The 16,515-nt window shown below is 34.1% G+C and overlaps 1 protein-coding gene across 12 annotated transcripts in view; it reads left to right on the top strand.

Annotated features, from left to right (window-relative positions):
- The window catches only part of strbp (spermatid perinuclear RNA binding protein), a 195,103-nt gene that overhangs the window by 129,284 nt on the left and 49,304 nt on the right, over positions 1 to 16,515 (top strand). For all 12 annotated transcript variants that reach the window (XM_087270222.1, XM_087270220.1, XM_087270223.1 and 9 more), the window contains exon 6: positions 7,940 to 8,084. In XM_087270222.1, coding sequence (XP_087126348.1) covers positions 7,940 to 8,084 — 145 coding nt within the window. The remainder of the gene's footprint in view (positions 1 to 7,939; positions 8,085 to 16,515) is intronic.

Genomic DNA, 16,515 nt, shown 5'->3' with positions numbered 1-16,515 from the left:
TTGCTGGAGATACTATTGTCCTAAAATACAAAAACAAATCTTATATATACTGCAGGAACAATATTGCAATCAAATTTGGTGGTTTTAAAACCTTGATTTTACCAAACCACGGTATACCTTAAAAACAGTTATCGTCCCATGCCTACTTTAAAGCAAATATTTTAAAATCTAAATTGTTTAAAAAAGGTATAATTTAAATTAAATTTTTTTTAAATGTATTTAGATTTTTATTTAATGTTTTATTTTATTTTATTTCTGTTATGTGTTTTTACTGTAATGTATATTTTATTATAATGGAAAAAGGATCTTTATAAAATGATATAAATTTGATCTGGTTTTGCCATGAAATAGCCAGAAAAGCTGAAATGGTAATAAATCCAAAACTTTCTCTCTCATACCAATCCTTATTATTGAAAATAATCACATCAAAACTTCTGACATGTTTGAATTGTAAAATTGTGTTTAATTATCTGAAATAAACCATCTATCTGACTGTTTCATTAAATAATTTAGTGTAAATAATGAGTTACATTTGCAGATATTATTATTGCATAGTTCTTGACAATGCTTAATTTTCAAACCCTGGCTGCGTCCATACACACAAGCTACAAAAATAAACACTGACCGCACAACCTCCATCACCAAAGGAGCTTTGATCTGCTGTGGCTAAATATGTACTCAAAAGACACTTTTTTTTATTGTCCGCGTTTCATCTGTTGAAAGACTGCACTGCGGTTCACTGCAGCTAGTTTTCCCTGAAGAAAAAGAGATGCTTGTCTGCGATTGTCCACTTTTTTTCTTCTGGTTCGAGTCAGTTGCTGGCTAACAGTGATGCTTATGTTATGATAATGCACTCATTTAAATGTGCATGTGAGACTGATTTGTTCTAATGTGCTGCCAAGCGATTGCTGCAGTACTGTTTTCTGAAAATGTACTGATAAAAGTTTTTTATTTTTTATCATTTATGATACATATACATATGTTGCTATATATTTATTCATTATTTAGTCATTAACTCAAAAAAATTACTATTATTTTTGTGAACTGAAATAAAACTGTAATACATTTTTAATATATTAAAACTATTAAAACTGAAACAAATATTAAACCCTAATATAAGTTAAGACATTAAAAACGTAATAAAGTTATGAAATGTAAAACAGGGCTGCATAATGTTGCAAAAATCTGACATTTTGATGCTTTGTTTTGCTGCGATATATATTGTGATATAAATCTATTTTTTATCAGATGATTTGAATGGATCTATTTAGAAAGATATTATACATTTAAATCGACTGAGCAAAAATACACGATTGAAAAGACTTTTTCTATGTTTTGCATCTGCATAAAGTGGAGTAAATTACAAGCATATATATAAATATATATATGTGTGTGTGTGTGTGTGTGTGTGTGTGTGTGTGTGTGTGTGTGTGTGTGTGTGTGTGTGTGTGTGTGTGTGTGTGTGTGTGTGTGTGTGTGTGTGTTTGTGTGTGTGTGTGTGTGTGTGTGTGTGTATGTATGTATATATAAATATATATATCTCAGCATTACTCAACAAAAATAAAAATGACAAACAATACTTTATGGTTTTCTGAAGAGTCTAACAGTATTCAAATATAGAAATTAAACAATTAAATGTAAAATAACATGGTTATTGCATAACTAATTTTATGCAATAAAATCTTTGTTTTAAACTTTATCTAATAATTTAATCCTGCAATGCAACTATTGTGGATACACACACTGTGATATTCATGCTCAAACAATATATTGTTCAGCTCTAATGTAAAACATAAAAATCTTTTTGACAAAAAATGTAGATATTTTTAAATAATAATTTTAATGCTATAAAAGCAGATTTGGGCAAAAAATACATTGAAATGTATTTTAAAATAAAATACCAAATACCTCCATGTTAAGTGTATCAAAATAAACTACAAAACAGCAGACACAAAATGTATCCAAAAATTATTGTATTTTGACTTTTTAGTCAAACAAAAATTGAATTAAACAATATTGGTTGACAACAGCTTTTCTCTGAGCAAGTCAGCTTCTCTGCGCCTCATTGTACATGAGGAGGTATTCATAAAAATTTAACTTGTGTTTCTTTTTTTATTTTAGTATAGATTTTGTACAAATTTCATGCAGAAAGTATTTATTGTTTTAAAGATGATCTTTGTAATCACTGTAAAAAATATTTAATGCAGATAGGAAAATAGTTCTGCATCTCTCTCTATATCTTTTTATTATAAAAAAAATTGTGAAAAATGTTTAAAAATATTTTAAAAGGGTAATGTATGAAAAAGTAATCACAATTTTTTTTTGTTCACAAACAGTTAAACAGACCATCTACAGCACAAGAATGAGAGATGAAACTCCTCATTCATTACTTTAACTTTCACTCTCTTTTGTGGATAAGGAAAGATGTTGTGCGCACAGACATCCATAGCCTACAATATAATTAATTTTGTTTGTGAAGCACAAAGATTTGTTTCAAAACTATTTCTAAATTCAGTTCTAATTTCCAGCAAACGAATAAATGAACAATAATATCTAAGTGTGGTCAGACAACCGAGTTATATCCAAATACACATGCAGTTGGACAAATCCAAGCTTGTTTTTAATAAAACAAATATAAATATGCATATAATAAAAAATACTACTACTGCTAATAACACTATACAAAAGCAAACGTCCAGCTGAAACTAGCAAACAGCAATTGTGTCGCGCATTGTGCTGGGCCCCTTAACTTTCACGTTCTCTTTCGCTCTTTTGTGGATAAGGAGACGGTGCTGTACGCACAGACATCCATTAGCCTACACAATTAATCTTTGTTATGTGCAAATATTAGTTTCAAAACTATTTCTAAGTTCAGTTTTAATTTCCAGCAAACTAATAAATGAAAAAATAATAGCGAAGTGTGGTCAAACAACAAAGTTATATCCCAATACATATGCTATGCCTCATATGATCTAACACCTGACAGGTGGTCAAATCTAAGCTTGTTTTTTATAAAACAATAATAAATATGCAAATAATAAACAATAATGCTAATAATATTTAACATTACACAAAAGCATGAATGTCCCCCCCCCCCCAATGAAGAAGGCATGGAGGCAGTGGTTTTTATATTTATGTATGAAATAATAATTATTGGAATATTTTCATCCTTTAATTATTTTTTATTTGTAAAGATATTTGTGTATTGCTGTACATCATGTATGTATTAAGCAATAAGCGAGGCGCACAGCTAAATCGTTCTGCACTGGACTTTAGACCTGCTTTAAGCTGGCCTATTGCACAGTCTACTTTAGTTCCTCAAAAAAACAACGCGCCAGATATGCGCCTTAACACACCTCTTTTTTAAAACCAGAATTCCTATGGACGCACAAATGAGCGCAAATGTTTTTGCTATTTAAATAGCGTGACGCAAAACTACAAAATGACACTTGCGTCGAGCTGAAACTAGCAAATATAATTTTCGTTGCGCCTTGTGCTGCATTGTGCCGGGTGTATGATAGCATGTAAATAAAACTCAAAAAGGAATTATTTGTATATATAAAACCCTTTTGTACCCATAGGCAAACAGTAATTAATGGTATATATGGGGAAGAATTAAATGATACTTTATATAAAATAGTATTAAAAAAAATCTAATTTGTGCTTGTGAAACATTATCTGTGCTATAAAGCTGCTATTTTACTTGTTTAAATGGGTAAGCTTTAGGTTTTAAATGACCAACACACTAATATGCGTTTATGTGGGAGTAATTATCACATCACATCACATTGTGGTTTCTTGTTTACCAATTCTCTTCTGTGATTACGTATTTGCATGTGACCCACAAGAGACCCAACAGCCCTGCAGTGTTTTGAAAAAAAATGAAACCTTGCCGAACACCCAAAAAACAGACCTGCTCTATTTATATTCATCATGTGTAATTAATGAAAACCTGCCAGCAACCAGCTTCCCTAATTAGACACTTCGGACAGGCTGTGGTGACGGGGCGATCAGTAGCGGTGACCCACACACACACACATATAAAAGACCCCAGACACAAACCCCATTAAAGCACACTGTCCTGCCAGCAGGTCAAGTCTCCGTTTAACGGATCTGTTCTTAATGGAGCAACATTCCCTTCCTCCACTTCCTGTCTTCCCCTTCCTCTCTCAGTCAGAGCTGTTGCATCAGCAGTTGAGTGATAGACACATTTCCTGCCTTCGCTTTTTCCTCAAATGTGTGAATGTGTGTGGTAAAATTTGCTTTGCATTGCGGTATGTCCGAACACACACACACTCACACACTCGGGTCACTGCAGTGGGAGCTGTAATTGATCTCTGGTTTACATGAAAAGAGCAGGCGGATTGGAAGTGTGTGGCTTGAATTAATTGAACGGATTACGGAGTCTTCCCCCACATCAAACTGGATTACATTAAAGCAAGCATCTGCGCGTTTATGTGCCACCTCATAAACATGCTTGTAAAGGCATTGTGGGGATGGGAGCAGCTGTGGACATGTGATACTAAAATACATAACCGCTAGATTCCTGGCCAGTACTGTATGTGTCAGCACTTTTTGACATTTGAGATTTGTTATGAAATAACCACAACCTAATGACATTTAGTACAAATGAAAATGACGTATCAACAATAATACGGTAATTAAATGGCATTACTCTCTTAATATATGTTATATTATATAGTTTTTTAATTATTAAATTAAATTATATAATATAGTTTGATATGAATATCCCACATTTCTGACAATTAACCTTATTCATGGAGACTTTTAATTCTGAATAAGCCTGGATCTGGCTGCCAGTATAGTTATAGAGTACACCAAAATAAAATTGCCATGTTTAATATCTTGTTTATTCAAATCAATGTTCAATGCTGCATGGTTGAGATTCATTATAAAGTGGGTATTAAGGTTATTATAGTTAACGAAAACGAACGAAAAAAATTAAAATAGATCTAACTGAAACTGTATTGTGTACATGCAAAACTAACTGAAACGAACTAAAATTATAGCAAAAACCTCCTTTGTTTTTGTATTTAGTAATGTACTGTATTTCATACATAAACCTACTGTATGCCTTTCAGAAGTAAATCTGTTTACACCAATGACTGTAAAAAATATGGACGACGCGACAGCCCTTTTTCCCATTGAATGCCTTGAGGGCAAAACGCCTGCTTGACGGGCACAAACTGTCGCAAAAGACTGCTGAAATTGGAGCCTTGGCATGCGCAGAAGGATTGTCTGATGGAGCCAGAGGAGGAGCCGCGAAAATGAGCAGAGTCGAGCTTCCAATCAAACGCTTTATGTAAAATCAACCACGCCCCCCGAACTTCTCAGCATGCGTTTGCTGTCATATAAACACAAATGGATGTAATAACGTTAACAAATATGAGGATTTTATATATTAAATCGCGCCAGCTCCGGACCGCAGCGCATAACCTACTCGCGGCGTCGCAGGCTGATTCCGGCTCGCATGCGGCAGCGCCGGCTCGCTCGGCCGCCGCATCTGGCTCGATTGACTCGGGCTGGAATCGGGTAGTGAGTCCAGGCATCCGAAGTAGGTCCAGCAGAGGTAGTCAGTCTGAGCTCTAAGGGATAAGTCTCCGGCAGGCAAGAATCTAGCCGGAACTGTGTTTTGCTATCTGGGTGGTTAGGCGTGTATCAGCAAACTAATAAAGCCCGAAAAAAGCCCTAAACTTAGCGAATAAACAGTGTTCCACCACGATCATGTATGTCAGAAACTATAGTTTACTGCTGAACTCATTTTGTCATGGTAAAATAACACAGAAATCGAATAATAACATTTCAGTCTCCTGCCGAAGCTCAGACGCGCTGCTTTGAGAAACTGTCAATCACAACTGTCAATAACGATGACACGCCCAGCACTAAATTACTGCTAAAAACAAACTGTTTACAAAAATGAAGATCTGCACCTATTTCAGCACAATAACTAGTGCCTTAATCGACCAAAACCATCTTTCGGGACATTTTATTGCAAGTGTAATAATTTTTTTTATTTGGGCTCAAGTCTCCTTCATTAACACGGAGGAGGCGGGCTTTATGACTTGTACTGCAGCCAGCCCCCAGGGGGCGATCTAACGGCCGAGACCTTCACTCAAACGCAGGCTTGCGGCACACTTGGTTTACACTCAAAAAACATTTTTCTTTACTTGTTCAATCTACTTAATTAAATTGAGCTGAATAACACAATTCTTGAGATTTCATTGGGACAACTTAATTTTTTATGTTCAATCTACATAAATTTGTAAAAAGTGTTAAGGTAGCTCAATCAATTTGTGGTGGGACAGCATGAATGAATTGTGCGGAACCCTGCATTTTTTACAGTGTAATTTGAGCTGTCAGGTGTTTGACTTGTACGGCACCCCAGAGTCTGTAATCCTGATGCCATTGGCAAATCAAGCCAGTCCTGCTCCTGTGAAAAAAAATTGAGAGTGGACATGAGAGCAGCATAGTAGCAGCTTTAAATATGACCTGAGAAGAAACTTAAAAGTATTAATATAACACATTTGTGCCCAATAATGGGTTTTATTTTTGTATTAGTAATTGCTAGTAACGAATCGTTCTTTCTAACCGGATCTTCTACTGTAAGTGAACCGGTTGAATGAGTAAGCCAAATTAAACTATTATTTGTATGGAACTTTCAACAGTCTTGGAATTTAGCTTTTGATATGGTCAAATCCTTTGTTTCTTTCTTCTAATCAACAGCTTTTCTGTTTATATGGTCTATATGTATCTCATGATGTAACAGTTATTTATTTGTACTTGCCTAACTTCTACTCTGTATTTGGCTTTACAATATTCTTTATTTCTTTATTTTTTTATTATTTTTATTATTACAAAGCAAGCTTTTAACTTGTGTCATTATAGAACAAGTCTACCTGGGTGGGGGGTGGTGATTTGGGGTTTTATGATATGGTCTTTCGCTCTATGCTGTCTATATTAAACAAAAACTAAAATAATAAAAACAATTGTTCACAATAAAAAGTTAGCCAAATTGAACTGATCATTTGAAACAATTTGCGTCTTCAGTAACCATTCATCTACAAACTACTTACTGTATTATAACAAGCCTGATACCCCCCTCTGACTCGAAATAAATCAATTTCCTGAGTTATTCAGATATTAGAACAGTACACAGAGATCAGATTTGAGAACCGGCGAACTGATAATACTGCACGTGCGTGATTCAGCAGGTAACCCTAACACAAACAGTACATGGCAGCCTGCTGTGACTGAACTAAACTTGAGCAACTGCAGCGCGAGTAAACTGAGGGCTCAAATGAGAGGATCTTTTTTAAGATAATATTTATTCTGATCATTTTGAATCTTGCATCTAACAAAAATCCTTTTTACAAAAAAAAACTAAAACTAATACTGAAACTTATAAAAACCCAGCCACTTAGTCGCAGATTGGAGTGCCCTGATTACACAGTGCATCAAATCATTTCCAAATGTTAAATGTAGTTGTAAACATGTTCAATTAGTTTAAACTGAAAACAAAGTGATCTGAATGAGTTTCATAAAGTTGTCATTCTGCATTGTGGTAAAAGGTTTTTCCAGCCAAAACAAACACATAGAAATCATCATTCCTTCTGTTTTAAACTGGTCAAAAGTAACAAGTTTGGTACCAATTAGTACAGAAATTTTTAAGAACGCACGTTTAGGAATGCACTCAACATTGCTCAAATGTTAGAGACAAATGAACCTATTGGTACCGAATTTTATACTTTTGGCAATCCCGTTTTAACCTAATTTATATTCTAGTTTGAAAAAAGTTTAACTAGTCTAAACTGAAATCAAACTGATCTAAGCAAGAACTATTTCAAAACTACTATAAAGCCATTATTGCAAATAAGTCAGAGTCATTTGTTTTTACACTTTTACCCTCTGACCTCTGCAGAAGCTGACGGAGGAGAAGTATGAGGTACAGCAGTGTATTCCTGAGGCCGCCATCTTAGTCTGCACCACAACAGAACCCAAGCTCACGCTGAAGGTGACGCTCACCTCTCCGCAGTTTAAAGACGACTGTGAGACCGAGGAGCAAGGTTTGCGGTTTCTGTCTTTTCTTTTTTTTTCTTAGCAGGAGGTGAGGGGAGGGATGGATGAACGTGTCTGTGTGTGCATTTTTTAGTGGTGGTCCATTAGTAGAGCAAGCTTTAATCTCCTTTTTTTAACTCTGCATTCAGAACTCTCTCAGGGACATTCAGACAAAGCTCACATACACACACCACTGGACTCATCTCATAGTCAAAACACACACACACAGAAAGAAAGCTGATTCAGCAGCAGGTTGAATGGTCTGCGGTCTGTCAGACTCTTGACCCGCAGGGCCGCTAACGGGACGAGTGTAAAAGAGTGGACACAAAGAGATAAAAGACACACAACTCCCTCAAAGAAAACAAGAAATGCTGTTTGCTAATGAAATGGGACGTTACAGGGTGATACCGAATATTTAGTCTTGAACAAGGTAGAGCAGGACTGTTTTTGCGTTATGTCATCCATATTGCTATCGGCCTGCACAGAAAGAGCAGCCCAGTGCATTTTGGGTGTAATTCCATTGGCATGTGGCTGGTGTTTTCATGTCTTTCATCTCTGTTAGAGGGATACCCGATCATTAGGAAGAGTGCTGTCATTATTAGGCATACAGGATATATTGGTGACCATATTAGTTCTGGCTAGTAATTGTTTATTTTTACTGTTGTCTTTATTGGCCCAGTATAGTAAAGCAGATAAAATATGGATTTTACATTTTGCACGTCGAACACAGAAGAATCACCCTTTACAAATGTTAAGGGTAGTGGACAAGACAAGATGTTGGCAGTGTGGGAGTTCATCACTAAGGAAAAAAAGAGGATATTTTACGATTACAATTTGCTAATGGTTTTGCTGTAGTTAAGGTTTTAAATTAAAAATCCATTTACAGCGGGATGTACAGAGTGTAGAAATTTTCTGTGGATCTTGTCTATCTAATCTGATCTTTAATTTGTATTTTATGTTGAGCTTAAGTCAGGTGATTGGCTGGGCCATTCTGCAACTTGATTTTTTTCCTCTGAAAGCATTTGAGAGTTTCCTTGGCTGTATTTTGGATCATTGTCTTGCTAAAATTTCCCTCCTGTATTCATCGTAATCATCCTGGGAATGTAGATGTTGAACTGAGGCAGCTAATATTCATTTACAATAAGGAAGGGCAGAGGGTTGTTGAAGAATTACTGAGATTTCAGCTGCTGTCTGGGCTTTCACTGCCTTTTTACACCCCTCTTTCTTCATGTGTTTAATACTTTTCCCCTGTGTCATTTCATTATATTGCACACAACTTAATTTGTAAGCTAATTAGATTTGTTTTCTTTGCATATATGGATTTCTTTGGTTGTTGCCAACATTCAGGAAAAATTTCAAGTCAACAGCACCTTTAGAAATATGTTTTCTGAGAAAAATGGCGACATATTTTTCCCCACTGTATATTAATTGGCCTCTTCCCCTCTTTTCAACTCTATGTATAGTTGAAGGCATTCTTATTACCCTTCCTGTGAAATTGTAAGTTTTTCAACACACTTGTAAACAAACTGTAATAGTCGAATTTCGAACAATTTCTAATTCTTAATTATTTTGTCTTTTCTATGACATCACAGTGCACACTATTTCACTAAATATATTACAAGATACTAGTATTCAGCTTAAAGTGGAATTTAAAATCTTAACTAGGTTATTTAGGTTAACTTGGGAAATTAGCACTGCAGTGGTTCGTTCTGTAGCCAATTGGGAAAAAAATTAAAATATTATAGTATAGATAGATAGATAGATAGATAGATAGATAGATAGATAGATAGATAGATAGATAGATAGATAGATAGATAGATAGATAGATAGATAGATAGATAGATAGATAGATAGATAGATAGATAGAATATTTATATATAATGTAAACGAGCTAATAATATTGACCTTTGAAATTGTAAGACTTAAAAAAAAGAGATATAAATCTACTTTTATTCCAGCAAAACTAAAAGGATTAAAACTTCTGCCCAATCCCAATTCTACCCCTTAGCCCTTACCCTTACCCCTACTACCCCTCTTTGTGCGTTCATGTGAAGGGGTGTCCCAATTATCTTTAGGTTAAAGGTGTTGGGCTTAGGGGAAGGGTTAGATAGCCCTTGAAATGGAGATTTCTTAGGAGCAAACTCGAAACCAAGGGGTAAGAACATTTCCCAGAATACACCAGCCACAACGGCAAAATGGCTGCACACTAAAATCGGGATGATGCCCAAGTTAGTATTTTTTGTCATTTTTATGAAATTTTACAACAAACAAGCACATGTTTTAATACATTCATAACCGCGTTCGTGTTTTACTGTCATGCTTTAAAAAAACGCTAAATTTCAGTATCTATAATCCATAATAATAACTTTTGTATAGTTGTCCCACAACATTATCACTCGATGACACTCGAATACCCTTATGAAATAAGTCTAGTAGCTGAGAATGACCTTTTTATCTTTTTTTACCTTTTTTTGAGAATGACCTCTGCTATAAGGTTAATATTGTTTTCATGTGTTTATGAATATGGCCACAGTGTAAATGCACAGTACATGATCTTATTGCCACATTATATTGATATAGTAACACCATCGTCGATCTCATATAAAGCAAGAGATTGCGATGACATATGATGATGTGTGCAGGTGCTGTAGTGCTGTCCCTTATCTAAATTTGAAGCCCCTCCCCTTCACACTCTGTTTCGAGGGTCAAGGGAAATGGGTAGGGGTATAAAATAGAATTGGGACTGGGCCTTTCTCTAGAAGAAGAGAAAAAGGGAAAATCTCTAAACATTTCTTTGCTCTTTTAAAAAGCACTTGGGAAAATTATAAAATTAAAACAATTTAGACAAGAGGGCTATAAATGTTGCCTTCAGGGGAATAGGCTATCACTATCTGAATATAAGAGGTTACCAGTATTGGCTAACCTTTCCATATTAGTGCATACCTAGTCAATATTTTCTCACTTTCTTGTCATTTTAAGCACTCTGCAAAACAGAGTAGTCCATACTGTGAAAGTCAGTGGGGTGCAAAGTTACATTGGACCTTGATGACTGCAATTGCATTGACAAAGTGGCACTTTTTGGATTACTGTAGTTTCTTTGCATTCCACAGAAGAAGGCAAGTCATACAGGTTTAGAACGACATAAAGGTGAGTGAATAGCAGAATTGTACCGTATGTTGTTTTTGTTATGGTGAATTATCTCTAGTTCACTCTTGCTCAGGTTTTAAAGTCTCTTTTGATATGCATCAAGTCTGATAGCAATTAGAGTTGGTTATTGCTGATGGAGAAGCACTTGAGCGCTAAGCACATGAGTAGAGTCAGGGTGGCAGTCTGTTATTAGAGTTTTTGGTGCCATGACCCGTGACTGACCGTTTTGACAGCTGAATTGGTTTGTATCTTAAAAGGATGGCATTTAGGCAATAACAATTAGAGCTGCGATGATGTAAAATGTGTTTATTTCGCTGTCTTTCCTTCATACACACACCTTTTGCCTCACACACACACCCTTGTACATTCTGTGGCTCTATGCAGATATGCAAATGCTTTGCCAGTGATTTGGAAGGCTGCAGATCTTTGTATATGCTTGAGTGCGCGTCTGTGGCAGTAGCAAGACTCAATACTGGAGAGGGTGTAAATGTGCTATTATATGGGTCACTATGCAGATTTCTGAAGAATTCTAAAAATAATTTGTCCTTAAATAGATAAAAATGGAAGAGGAAAATCAATCTCAGGAAGTAAATGTTGCCCGTAAAAGACGTGAATGCAAGAAAAGTTTTTTGATGTAATGTGTGGTAGAAATCTGCACGGGACAATTTTTTAATCCCACTCCAGCCCACTCCTGCAAGGTTTTATACTGCACCCAACCTCTCCGCCTTATTTTAGCTTTTGTTTACTCAACCCGCCCAGTTTTCTACCCGACCCAACCATTTCTGCTAAATTTAGATCTGGTTTCCAAAATCTCACGTTTAAATTGGGCACTACCAAAAGAGAGAAATAACAGACAAAACTGTATGTTGTGCAAGGATTGTAGGCTAAATGTCAGTTTTGGCCCTTTGTGGGGCCAAAACTGACATTTAGCCTACAATCCTTGCACAGCATAAATGCGCTGTAAACCTGAAAAAGTATGAGTAAATCACAGATATGCTGTTCCAAATTAACGTCGGCACTCAGGAGTGCTATATTGTTAGACTGCCCGCTCCTGTTCAAATTACACCAGAATAACCGACCACTACTGTGTTTTATCCAACAATTTATGGAGCTGCTCCTTTGAGGAGCTTTTAGCCGAATTCAGTACTGAACTGGGATTTTGGAAGTTCTCCTTTGTCAAATGCTAGCTATATATATTTTTATAATTCTCTAGAACATAATTAACATTAAACTGTAAGCACTTCTCTCTTTTTGTCGTGTCCTTTGGAAGCCTAAATAAAGAAATAGAACAAGCTCTGTGGAAACAGCAGCATTTGGATGGCATCATTTATAGCACCTCTGGCCACATCCTTTTGCTGCGCAGGGTGTATCCACATGATAAAAGCATGTAACCGGAAGCCCTTGTGATCTCACTAGCCCTGATGTATTTTTCAGCTCAGCTCAGACAACAGACAGAAATAAAGGAAGAAGATCTCACATAGGTGATGAAGTAAATCTGAAGTAAATTGCTGTAATTTATTACACACATGCACTGTTTTAAAACATTTTAAACTCACTCTTGATCACATTTGATGATGATTAATGATCCTAGCAAACTGAAGATACCTTTTATTCCCTGTTGCTTTGCGCACGTCCTGTCTTGTTGATATGATTATGCACATGACTACCCGGACATGTTATTACGCAGATGTTAATCAATATTGGTGGGCGGGGGGACCGCACTCCTATGTCAAGTTGCGGTAAGCCTGATAACTGCTCCAATTGATCCACAGTTTTAATTGTTGTTAAATTGAAAAAAAAAATGACTGGGTGTGTTTATATCACCCTAATATGACGGTCTAAATATTATATCTACACGTATGTCTGTCCAAACTGCTTGAAAAGTAGATTTTTCACCACCAAAACCAGTGAAAAAAAGTGAATATTCATAAGCGTACTGACCCGTGAGGGTCATACTGAACGGTTTAATGTTATATTGAGTATTGTGACGTCTGTAATTCCTACTGGCCTACGATAATAACCTACCTTTAAATGTAAATACAACTATGGGCTATATGCACAGCTAGTGTTTTTCTACCAATGATAAACTTCCAATGAAAGCTTTATATTATGATTTTCGTAAGGTTCCTTTTACAGCATCGATGTTGTAATGTAATTACAATAGATCCAGTTAAATAGACTTAAGCATCTATTCGGTTGTTAAATCATAAAAAGAGATGAAAGACCGTTTAAATGCAGGCACTGTCATTAGCAGCAGGCTAGCGCAGAAATTCCATTGAAAATACTAAAGTAAAATGAATTTTCAAATTTCAACGACATGGCGGGAAAAAAAATTATTTAATGCAGTGCTTCTTGTTTGGTATGATATCCACTTTATATCATATCTCAGCCAAGCAGTGAAGATCACTCTTTTTTTTTTTTAAAGAACTCAGATCTTAAACGCTGTGATTTTGTATGGGATTACAATTAACCAGAAGCCATGAAAATGGCGAACTGAATTTAAAAGTCTGTGTGCATATACCCCATTATTTTAGGGGAAAACAACACTAAATTACTGTGTGCTTCTGTATTATTTAAGTTGATGTTTTTTTTTTGTTTTTTTTTTACGAGCACAAGAACTAGACTCCTATACATTTGGGACAGTTTATGGATGCGTGGAAAATTTTATTTCTATTTAAATTGGGTGGAGTATCCCCTTAAAGCCAATTTGCCTTAATCTCCCTCTCTCTGACACACAAGCACTTATTTTCTGGTTGCTTTGCTCCCTACGCCATCCTCTTTGATGTAGATTGTTAGCAGCGGGAGAGAGAAATGAAAGAATGTATCCGGACTAGGGAATCAATAGTGGTGGCAGCACACACAGCTCATCCATCCAGCAGAGGTGTCAGATGTGGACACTGGCCCTGGAGTGAGGGATGACGGATGAGAGGAGGAGCGATTGCTTGTAGATCTCGACAGGAGAACCTCGTATTTTCTCTGAGCGGGTCAAGGGCCCTGTCCTGTTGAGAAACGGCTCAATCTCAGGACCGGCTGGGATGGCCAGAACTCATAAGCTTAGATACACACACACACACACACATGAATGAAATGACACTGACAATCACATATAACAGTATGATATAAAAAATAAAAAAAAAACATTTTATATAGTTATATATTATTCCATGAATCAAAAAGATAAAAAAAAGAAACATTGCCATTCTTTCAAATTAATATAAGTAAAAAACCTCCCGCATGTATTTAGATCATCAATATTTTATATTGTTGTATTATTCAGTTCTGTTTACAAAAATTCAGTTTTTTTATTTCTAGTATTTTTGACAGTAATTTGTCCACTAATGTTGATTTAAGGAAATCACTGTATTAGATTGTTTTAAACTGTAGTACAATATTAAGGATTACAAGGTCATTTTAATGTCAGAAAGCAAAAATGGGAATATTCCTAAAAGTAGGCTTTATTTTATTTATTTTTTTTACTTTTATATTTTAACGTTTACAATTGTACATTTATTTTATTTTAAATTGTATGCAAATGTCAAATAGTCAAGCAGGAAAAATATGTAATACATATTTTACATTAGTGAGCACAATAAAGAAGAGGATAAATGTTTATTTTTTCAATAAAACATATATTTTTGGTTAACTGTTTTATTTAGTTTAGTTTTTATTTTCAAATTTTCAAATTGCTTTTATTTGGTCTTTTTTTCTTGTCTATTAATTAATTTATTTATTTCGTTCATTATTTATTATTATTTATATTGTTATTTTTTCTTCTCTTATTTCTTTCTTTCGTTCTTTCTTTCTTTCTTTCTTTCTTTCATTCATTATTTATTTATTTATTTATTTTGCCAATTATTACTTTAATTAGTTATATCGTTTTTTCTATATTTCTCTCATTGTTTTTTTCTATATTGTTTCTTCCTTTATTTCATTTTTTTATTTTCTATTTGTCTTTTTTGGTACTTTTTAAAGTTCGTTATTCTTTCTTTCTTTTGTTTGTAATTTCTTTATTTTTTATTTCTTTATTTAGTTCTTTCTTTCATTCTTCCTTTATTTATTTATTTTGTTTAGTTATTTCTTTATATCTTTATTCTTTCTTTCATTCTTTCTTCCTTTATTTATTTATTTTGTTTAGTTATTTCTTTATATCTTTATTCTTTCTTTCTTTATTTATTTTGCTCATTATTTCTTTATTCTTTCTTTATTTTGTTTGTTATTTCTTTATTCTTTCTTTCTTATTTGTTATTTCTTATTATTTATTTCTTTTCTTTCTTTTTTTATTTATTTCTTTCTTATTTTTTCTTTTTAGTTCTTTCGTTGACTTTCTTTCATTATATCTTTCGTTTGTTCTTTCTTTCTGTCTTTCTTTCTTTTTTTCTTTCTTTCTTTCTTTTGCTTATTATTATTTCTTTATTCTTATTTATTTCTTTTGTTTTTCATTATTTTGCATATTAAGTCTTTTTTTCTTTATTCTTTTATTTTTCTTTCTTAGTTCTTTCTTTGACTTTCTTTTTCTTTCATTCTTTTTTGTTTGTTATTTCTTTCTTTCTTTCTTTTGCTTATTATTTCTTTATTCTTTCTTTCTTCATTTTGTTTGTTTTTTCTTTTTTATTTCGATATTATTATTTTCTTATTTATTTATTATTTAGTTTTTTCATTCTTTATTTCACTTGTTATTTCTTTATTCTTTCTTTTTTTATTTTGTTGGTTATTTCTTTTTTAATTTTTTTATTATTTACTTATTTATTTATTTATTCAGTTTTTTTGTTCTTTATTTCACTTGATATTTCTTTTTTTATTTATTCTTTCTTTTTTTCATTTGTTACCTTATTTTTTATTTAGTTCTTTCCTTATTTAATTCTTTCTTTCTTTCTGTCTTTTATTCTTTCTGTAGTTTTTCTATATTTCTGTTGAAGTTGAATAATGGTTAAATGGTTGAGGATTTTTAAAGTGGAATCCTGTACCTTACTTTTTTATATAATAATTTGCAAAGCTCTAAATATATGAATAGATGGATTGACTGATAGATCTAAATTGCTATTTTCCTGAGAGTTTAAGTCATACTTTATGGCCACTTGTGCCGGTATGCTGCAGATTTGTAGGATTCAATTATGGATGCACAAAAACATTCATCTCGGTTTTTTGAATGTTTGGACGTTTGTGAGGTGATAAACGATGGATTGATGTTGATTTTTGTGGTCTCTCTCTGTGTGTGTGTTATTGATTAGAGGGCGGTCTAAAGCTTTCGATCACTCTGACAGATCTTCCTCTTTCCTCATCGTCAGCTGGGCT

This window comes from Danio rerio, chromosome 10 (assembly GCF_052040795.2).
Source record: "Danio rerio strain M-AB ecotype USA chromosome 10, GRCz13ab, whole genome shotgun sequence".
NCBI classification, from domain to species: domain Eukaryota; kingdom Metazoa; phylum Chordata; class Actinopteri; order Cypriniformes; family Danionidae; genus Danio; species Danio rerio.
Note: the sequence above shows the minus strand (reverse complement) of the source record. Positions and strands in the feature narration are given on the sequence as shown.